Raw genomic sequence first — 9,441 nt, 5'->3', positions numbered from 1 at the left:
CTGCTCATCATTTATAGCACCTGCTAATAACGACAACATATTTACTTCTCTTTTCTTTAATTCTGTCTCTCATTCACAATATCAGCTTTTCAATCACAACCATGCATCCATGCCAACTTTGCTTCCTAATTTTGTAACTTCAGTAGATTATCTATATTGTTTTTATACAAGAACGTAAATGTTTGAAACAAATAAGTTACTCATAAATCAGAATTTTTTGTTTCAATATTTGTGTTATTCATAAAAATTCTTATATACTACGTCATAAAATAATTTTATCTTAAAAAATGTAACCTAATAAAAAAAATACATTAATAATTATATCTCTAGCTATATATAATAGTTTTACCGTGAAAAAGTGCACGTCAAAACAAAGTATGGTGAAAAATGTAACACATGAGGTTTATGCAATAAATTAAGTTGAGTTATGCTACGTGTATATTAAAATTAGCTATTAAAGTCAGCCACCAGTATAAAATATATGCTGAAATATAAATATATTTTAAAAATAAATTAAACTATATATATATATATTTATTTATTTATACACAAATACATTAATTGTTAATTTTAGTAGCTGATTTTAGTGTACAAATAGCATTTTTTAATTAAGTTAATTATATTACTTTGCTAACCCTGATAAGTAAGTTTGTTGAGTTTCTATTTCAAATATGTAGTTAGTTATTTATGCTAACTCGGTAGCTAGATAGTTAGGGTGTTCTCTCAGTTATAATAGTTGTTATTTTGGGTGAACACGGTATAATTTTGTAATAATTGGAGAAGTATAGGGAGAATTTGCCATTGTAGTTCTTAGCTCAAATTCAATAAAGTTCGTTTTCACAATTCTCTCTTTGTCTCATTATTCATCTGCTCACAGATTTCTTTATTTTCTTCTCCCTTGTCCCCTTTGATCTCACACAATGACACAACAGAATTTATAAGAGTTGACTTTATCTCTGGCACGTTTTGAGCCACAAGATATTTACTTCTATTTTCTTGAGGCCATTCCCCAAATAATTAGCCTTTTATTTTTAATTATTGGTTCTTCTTCTTTTTCTTTTTTTTAACTAATATTAACTAACTTTTTTTTAATACTAAAAATGTTAACTCCCAACTTAGGTGTTTTTTTACGTGCAGAAATAGAAAGTATACTGTCGTGGAGTTGGAGAAGTGTTCTTAAAGGTCGCAAGATAATTGAGAAAGGCTTGTTATAGAAAATAGGCTCTGGTGCTAATATTCGCATCTTCCATGATCCCTGATTCCCACCACCATTGTCCTTTAATGTCCTTCAAGCTGCAGTGACAATCCCACCAAATCTGCAAGTGTATTATGTTAGTGCGCTACTAAATCCTGATAGAAGTTGGAACAGAAACCTGATTAGTCAATTTTTTCAGTTGATATATGCAATAAATTTTTTTCCATCAAACCAACAGAGGAAGTGGATGAAGTTAATTGGTGTTGGACAAAATCTGGTATATACGAAGTTGGGTCAGGATACAAAGTTGTTTATGGGTTCTCCCATTCTCCTATTTCATTGATGCCTCAGAACATACATAACAATAGAGTATGAAATAGCATTTGAGAATTGAAATTACCTCATAAAATTAAAATTTTTTTATGAAAGAGTCTTCATAAAAAGCTTCCGATTTTATAACAAATTCATAACCAGTTTACATCCACCCTCGCCACTTGCCCAAGATGTATGCTGAAAGATGAATCAATTTCTCATGCCTTGTTTCAATGCCCTCTGTCTTCAATAATTTGGAGTCTAAACTTAATAATCCCTGACTTATGGCAGAGAGAAGAGGAGACATTTATCAATTGGTGGCAACGAGCCTTATCTTATGCAGCGGCTCAAATCGAAGGTAGACAAAAGATCCTCTTCATCGAAGCGCTGTGTTGGAGCATTTGAAAAGCGAAGAATAGGTGTGTCTTTGAAAAGCTAATAAGCCCGGCGCCGGAGATAGTGCAAGAAGCCATCAGTCTAGTGCGTGAATTCAATAGTCATACCTGATGAATGCTAACAATTTCTCTTTATTCTTACTCTACTCTTTCTTAAACTATTTATCTTCTAATCACATTTGGTGATAATTGAAAATACCCAACTTTTTTTTTGTGCTTTCTTATGAAAACATTATTATTTTATAATAATAAAATAATATCTATCTTCCAAAAAAAAACTTAGGTGTTTTCTTCCTTGACATATAATCAACATTCATAACAGTGTAAAATACAAATATTTATGTGTATACATTATCTATCAATTTGTTTGTGTAGATTTATAAGTAATAATGATTATATTGATTAGTATATGTATGTTGGTGTGCAAAAACCAATAAAAAGTCAAAATTTTAGTATATTAAATTAAATTATTAAGGAACTTTTGAGAAAAAATTATTTATTCATCCTCTAAAATTCCTGTTATTAAATAACTGAATATCTTTTAAATTTTATTTTTTCACGAGAGTAAGTGACTATTTCAAGTTTGGGAATGCATTACCTTTTTTTTGCCCCCTTCAATCATACTCTTATTGTATTGAATAAGTGTATAAAGGAGTTATTAATACGATAATAATGGAAGAGAAAATAAATTAAGAATAATTAAAGATAATTTTATAAAACAACTTTATGTAATTTGTAATCGTAATATATTTTAGTTATTTCTTAATTTATGTTGATATTTAAAAATAGAAAATTATTAATATTTTTGTTCGTAATAACAATACGAGAATATAAATAATTTAAAACTATGTCGATTTTATCCTGCTATTATAGATTATAACACAAAAGATTTATAGAATCAAATTATTTTTATAAAAGGTCGTAGGGGACTAAAGTTTCCATCAATTGAGAAGACTAAAATCTCTTGAAGATAAAAAAATAAAATAATAAACTTTTTGGTTAATATTTTTATGTGAAAGACTTTAATTTTTTTATTAATAATTAGTTTTAACATTTATTATCTAAAACTTAAAAAATTTAATGTGTATATTTTTATATTTGATTAGATATTAAATTTGTTGTACAAATAAAAATAATTAATTTTCACATTTATTATTTAAAAATAATATTTTTTCTTTATATATATAAAAATATAATCAAATATTAGTATTAAAAAATTTATATTAATAGTTATAAAATTAACTCAAAATTAATTTTTTTGAAATAATTGATTCTTGATTCTAATTATTATTAATCACAATATTAGTATTTTTTTTCAAATTATATGTAATAAATATTTAAAAAAAAATAAAAATATAGAATAGAAAAATAAGGGAAACAAATTTGAAATTAAATAAAAATTTCACTTTAATTTTTAATAGAGAATGTCGTATAACAAATTTTGGTTGTTAAATTAGTAATATAATATAGTTATATTTTAATTTTAATTTTAATTGAAATTAGAGAATGTCATATCGTTCATTTTGACTATTAAAAGTATAATTAGTTATTGATCATGATATATAAGAGAAATAGAGTAAATGAAATAAAGAGAGAGAAAAAAAAATTCTTTAATTTAAAAAAATATTTAATTTCAATTACAATAAAGAGTAATATATAATATATTTTAATTATAAAATTAATAATATATAATAAATAATAAATTTCAAAACCGAGAAATTTTTATTAATTTATCATGAATTCATAAGCCGGTTCGTATAATAAGGTAAGGAAATTATGTAGCTAGAGAGAAATAATGACTTTTAAAACTTTTAATGTATTTAGTATATTAAAAAAAATTGTTAGGGAACAATAATTTTATTAATATTAGTTAATATTTTTTATAATATTTTATCTTTATATTATTAAATTTATTTTGAAAAAATATTGATTAAATATTTATTAAAAATAATAAATTTTATTAATTATAGAATATTATTATGTTAAAAATATCACAATTTTAGTTTTTGATAAACATTTAATTTAATTGTTTTTATTTTTTAACATGTGTCCTTGCCATAATCTATAAGTAAAATAATTCTAATATATTTCGGTTGATCTAATACTTTAACGATTAATTTATTAATCTATTTAAGTAAAGGTTGGAAATCTAAATTCAAATCTCAGCATACAATAATACATTAGTCAATGAAAAATAAAAAAAATACTTTTTCTACACAAAAGAGACAATTATACGTTTTTAGCCGCTTAAAAAACATGTAAGAATTAGATTCACCAATGAAGCATAATTTACACTTTGTTTGGATTAAGAGAGTATAAAAAAAATAATTTTTTTTTGTTATTTAGATAAAAAAAATGAAATAAAAGAAAAAAAATAATATGAGAACCACCAAAATATTTTCTTCTAAAAAATAAGATGAAAATAAAAAAATATGTAAATAAGTATAAATTCACTAATTCATCTTTTGATTAATTAAAAAAATAAAAATACAAAAATATTAATATAATTGTTTTCTATTATAATTTTTTTATTTTTTTACCTATTTTTTCTTTATCCAACCAATACATTAGCGATATTATCAGTTTTGCCCCTTTCTGATGTGCTTTATTTAATTTAAATTTAAATTTGATGCAGTAATAGCAGTAATAGTAACAGTGTTAGGAGAGAAAAGGGGTTCATTTATTGAGTTTGTGTTTATGTGTTCTCTGCACAAAACCTGAAAGCTTTTGTTGCTTTGTGCTTAATGGAAGGCCCTTGAGCTTCCTCTCTCTCTCTCTCTCTCTGTCTACTCTGTTCTTCATTCACCCCCTTTCAATCACTCACCAGAACAACACTAACACTCTGTTAATAGTTTCTTTTTGCATTTTTGTGGCTTTCTTTCTGGACTGCAAAACCAACAGGAATATAAGAAAAATAGAAATTTGAGAGAATAATCTCTCTTCTTCTTCTTCTTCCTTCTTCTTCTTCTTCTCTGTCATCTCTGCCAGACATTAACCCACAGGTCCGTCACTCTTCTTTCCTCTCAAAATGCACTTTATTATTATTTTATTGTTATTTCAGCTCTTCTTTCTACTCTGCTGGATTTATTCCTTGTATGTTTCACTTTTACAAATGGAATGTACCCCTCATGCTTTGGTCTTTTTTTTTTCCTTAAATATTTTTTTTAGTTTAAATTTCTCAACTTTGCACGCTTGCTGTTCTAAAATTTTTTTATTTTTCATTTTTTTTGGGTTAGGGGAGGGGCTGTTTGGAATACCTATTTACCTTTTGATTTTCTTTTTTATTACACAGTAGAAAAATGGTTGGTATGGTTAAGTGTGGATCTGTTGTGCTGTGGCGTGTTCATCATCCTTGCAATTTGGTTTCTTTTAGTTTTTATTTTTATTTTTCTCTTTTGGGTATTTTTCATTGGGAGAAAGAAAACCGAGCTCAAGTGGTATATATGACTAAGAATCCCACACAGGTTAGTAAAGAAGGAGCAAAAGGAAAGGTTAAACCTGGTATGAAAAGGGGGTGGGGGGGGGGGGGAGAAGAAGAAGGCATGCTATTGTGATCGATTGGCTGCAATGCTTCTAACGTTTTTTCCTATTCATTTATTGCTTAATCGGGTGCTAATGAATATTGCTGAGATAATCATGGTTTTTCCTTTTTCTTTGGGTATTTTGTTAACTTTATCATTTTTGGGGCCTTGATTCAGCTACTGCAAGGGCTCTATGATAACTGCCACTGAGCCACTGGTTACAGAGTCACAATATTTTTATTTTATTTTTGAGGGTTGCATGTTGTCATAATACTGTTTTGCTTGTGTCCCTTATTCGGAAATATTTTTTCTTTACTGTTGAGCAATTTCTTTTGAGTTTTGATCCATGTTGTTTAAATTGCCTGTTATTACTGTGATAACTATTCTCCCGGAATATTTTTGTTCATAGAGTATAGATGACTTGTTGTTAATTCTGATTGATTGATTCTTTAGAATGCGTTTCCTATATAAGTTTAGAACACATATTCTTTTCATATTTTATTGATCTTGTATTATTTATGGCACAATGTTGAGTGAGTTCTACTTTGGTTTTGTGTAAGGCAGTGTGTGAATTTGGAGTTTGATGGCTCCGCCCCTGCTGGTTACCAAGGAGGAAGGGCTGAGCAACGCTTCAACTGTAGCGTCTGCATCTTCGCCACAATCCTTGGACTGCTTCTCCCAAAATGGAGGGGTTTCCTTGAAAGAACGCAACTACTTGGGTTTGTCCGATTGCTCATCGGTAGACAGTTCAGCTGCGCCCGGCATGTCTGATGAGAAAAAGGACAATCTGAATTTGAAGGCCACCGAGTTGAGGCTCGGCCTTCCTGGATCCCAATCTCCTGAAAGGGGTTCAGACATCTTCTCATTGAGCTCAACAAAGCTTGATGAGAAACCACTGTTCCCGTTGCTCCCGCTCCCTACGAAAGATCCCTGCTCATCAACTCAAAAGACTGTAGTTTCGGGAAACAAAAGGGGTTTTGCTGATGCAATGGATGGATTCCCCGAGGTAAAAGTGCTCTTATTTTATTGAGGGTAAATGCATGTTATGTGCTGTTTCTAAGTCTCATTCCCTACAATCTGTGTTGCAGGGAAAGTTTACTGGTACTGCAGCAATAAATGTGATGCTATCACCAAGACCTGCTGGACTGCAACCAACTGCAAAGAAGGAAATACAAAGCAAGGTATTACAAGGAGAGACCGGCGCAGTCAGTGGAACAGGAGGTGCTGTCGGTGGCAGTTCACCGGCTTCTAAGTAAGTGTAACTTGCTAGATGAAGGATCCCTAATTTTCAACATAGTTTAGAAGTCGAACAAAGATCTTAAAGTTGTTGTTCTGTGGTTTCTTGTTGTGCTCATTGCTTCTTATCTCTGGCAGGGCACAGGTTGTTGGTTGGCCTCCTATTAGATCATTTAGGAAAAACTCGTTGGCTACCACTTCAAAGAACAATGATGAAGTAGATGGAAAACCAAGCCCGGCGGTGCTCTTCGTGAAGGTGAGCATGGATGGTGCTCCATATCTGAGGAAGGTTGATCTGAGGAATTATACGACATACCAGGAATTGTCTTCTGCCCTTGAGAAGATGTTCAGCTGTTTTATCTTAGGTGAGCTGCTGCAATATTGAATTATTTAAGCAAATTATTTCTTGTTAGGGATTCTTTCAATGAATTTTGAGATCTCTTTTATATTTGATTCTGAAGTTGAACTTTGACATGGATTTGCTACGCATATTGACCATTTCAGGTCAGTGTGGTTCGCATGGGGCTCCAGGAAGAGAAATGATGAGTGAGAGCAAGCTGAAGGATCTCCTGCATGGTTCAGAATATGTACTTACTTATGAAGACAAAGATGGCGACTGGATGCTCGTAGGAGATGTGCCTTGGGAGTAAGTTTTTCTAAACCTACCGAACTTGTTTTGTATGTTGCCGTTATGCTTTTTTTTTTTTCTTGTAGCAGTGATTGCATCTATTTTTAAGATCTAAGATGATAAGGCAATGTGCTTTAGAAATTATGCAGAGTCATAATTATAGTTGAATCAGTGAGATATGAAATATACTGGCAACAATATCATCAAGCAATTCCAACCTGCAAATTTAGTTTAAGTTCTCTGTGTTACAACATGCTTGCTCCTTTTTGATATCATCTCATGAACAGATTACTGCATTTTTACTGCACAGGGCTTCTTCTAAATAGGGAAGCTTACTGTTCTGCACCTTAAATATTTTTGTTTCTGCTGTTTTGCTTCTATCTTCAATGCCAAGCCAGACGTTGTTTTCAATCTTTTATTCTGTTGTGTCTCTCTTATATTCTGTGCTCAGCCTTTATATGTCTCTTCATAATCTTTCTCATTTGTGTATGTCTGTTGACTGTTGTTTTTGAGTGCTTCCTATGGGAATGTGTAATGTTCTTATGCATTCCCATGCAGCCATGCATGAAGTTTGATGCTTTACTGCTGTTTGTGTTAAGAAAGTGGCAGCTATAGAAGACCATTGGAACACATTTTTGAGCAATGTTTTGCCTTCATTCCTAACTGTGATAATCCTGCAGGATGTTCATTGACACATGCAAGAGGCTGAAAATCATGAAGGGTTCTGATGCCATTGGCTTAGGTATGTTTTCTTGGTTCTGCTTCATCTTACAGTCATTATACTTATAAGTAAAACTATCATATAAATTGGTCGAGTGTGAGCTTCTCTTTGCATGTGACAGTAGCCCTATTTAAGGACTAATTTTGTGCAATACCTTATGATTCTGATGCGTTTAAGTGAGACAACTGAAGCTAAGTCAGTGATTATAGCCCAATAGGTGGTATTTACTTAGATGGTTAATTTGAATGTATTGATAATACATGTTGGAGAACAAATTTTTCTTATGATCACTGAAATGTGAAACTATTAGTAGTGTTTGTGCTATGATTTGGTTCTCTGAGGATTAATCAATAATCATCAAACTAGTGTTGGAAAAAAAGAAAAGATAGATATACATCTTCTGCTAGTCTTTTGTTTTCTTTTTATTCTCTTATTATTTTTATTTTGGGAAAAAAACACAGCTAGTCAATATACACCAGTAAATAGCTCTAGCTAGCAAGCCTAAGTTATTTATTTATTTATTTATTTTACATAGTACTAAGTTGACCACAATTTTATTTCAAGAAACTGAATTTAACACTGCAGTTGATAGAGTTTCATTGTAACACAAGGAAAACATGTCTGAAAGAGTTAACTGATCTATGTCTGCAGACTGCAGTTGAGAGTACTATGGATATGACACTGATAATATCAGTCAATATTTTAACTCTTAGATAATATTACACAGTTAGTAATGTGGTTTATACACCAATTAATGTCCTATAAAGTTTGGCTAAGTAATATTTCTTTACTATGCAGCTCCCAGGGCTGTGGAAAAATCCAGGAGCAGGAGCTAGGTGGTATTTGGACTACCTTGACTGCATTTTATATATAATTAAATGCTGGATTTGAGATTTGTGTGGTATAAATGACTGAATGCCCTGGTTTTGATGGTTAAATTTGCTTCAGCTGTCATCTACATCTATGTTTGTTTATTAATTCCATGAACCATATGTTCTTCTTCATTACTTATTAGTGTTATATATTGTCATTAACTAATACCTTATGAAGCTTACCTTGAAGGTTAGTATTTATGAAGTCTGTAATTGTGTTATAGGAGCCTGTTTGTTTGGATGATTTGAATGTGTGTTACAGCCATCATATTGTTCTTAAATATATTAAGTGATTTGTTATTATTCCACTGTTTTTCCTTCTGTTTATGAAGCCCATTCTTTCATGCCCGCTTCTTAATTCCTGTGTTAGGACCCATTCCTTGAACGGTTGAACCCAATATTAATATATGCTCCTTATATTAATATTAAGTAAAGATTTACTTATACCAAAAAAAAAAAAAAAGTAAAGATTTACTTTCACTTGTTATTCAGTTATATGGGTGTTAATATCAAGGTATCTTGAAAATCAAGTATTAAATACTCATCAATCATAGGGTTTAT

At 30.4% G+C, this 9,441-nt stretch overlaps 1 protein-coding gene across 1 annotated transcript; it reads left to right on the top strand.

The window, feature by feature from the left end:
- Nucleotides 1-4,583: 4,583 nt before the first annotated feature.
- Nucleotides 4,584-9,183, top strand: LOC130969387 (auxin-responsive protein IAA8-like). Its single transcript, XM_057895073.1, has 7 exons — nucleotides 4,584-4,904; nucleotides 5,988-6,429; nucleotides 6,512-6,675; nucleotides 6,798-7,024; nucleotides 7,164-7,305; nucleotides 7,968-8,029; nucleotides 8,807-9,183. The coding sequence occupies exons 2-7, from the start codon at nucleotides 6,007-6,009 to the stop codon at nucleotides 8,842-8,844; spliced, it is 1,056 nt and encodes a 351-aa protein (XP_057751056.1). The 5' UTR covers nucleotides 4,584-4,904; nucleotides 5,988-6,006; the 3' UTR covers nucleotides 8,845-9,183.
- The last annotated feature ends 258 nt before the right edge of the window (nucleotides 9,184-9,441 follow it).

The sequence above is a fragment of the Arachis stenosperma genome, chromosome 3, assembly GCF_014773155.1.
Source record: "Arachis stenosperma cultivar V10309 chromosome 3, arast.V10309.gnm1.PFL2, whole genome shotgun sequence".
Classification (NCBI taxonomy): domain Eukaryota; kingdom Viridiplantae; phylum Streptophyta; class Magnoliopsida; order Fabales; family Fabaceae; genus Arachis; species Arachis stenosperma.
Note: the sequence above shows the minus strand (reverse complement) of the source record. Positions and strands in the feature narration are given on the sequence as shown.

Bases quoted from the DNA above. Each gene is read 5' to 3' on its own strand.
- LOC130969387 (XM_057895073.1), top strand. From the start codon at position 6,007: ATGGCTCCGCCCCTGCTGGTTACCAAGGAGGAAGGGCTGAGCAACGCT. The intron at 7,025-7,163 runs GTGAGCTGCTGC...TGACCATTTCAG, and splicing joins GTTCAGCTGTTTTATCTTAG to GTCAGTGTGGTTCGCATGGG. The intron at 7,306-7,967 runs GTAAGTTTTTCT...ATAATCCTGCAG, and splicing joins GTAGGAGATGTGCCTTGGGA to GATGTTCATTGACACATGCA.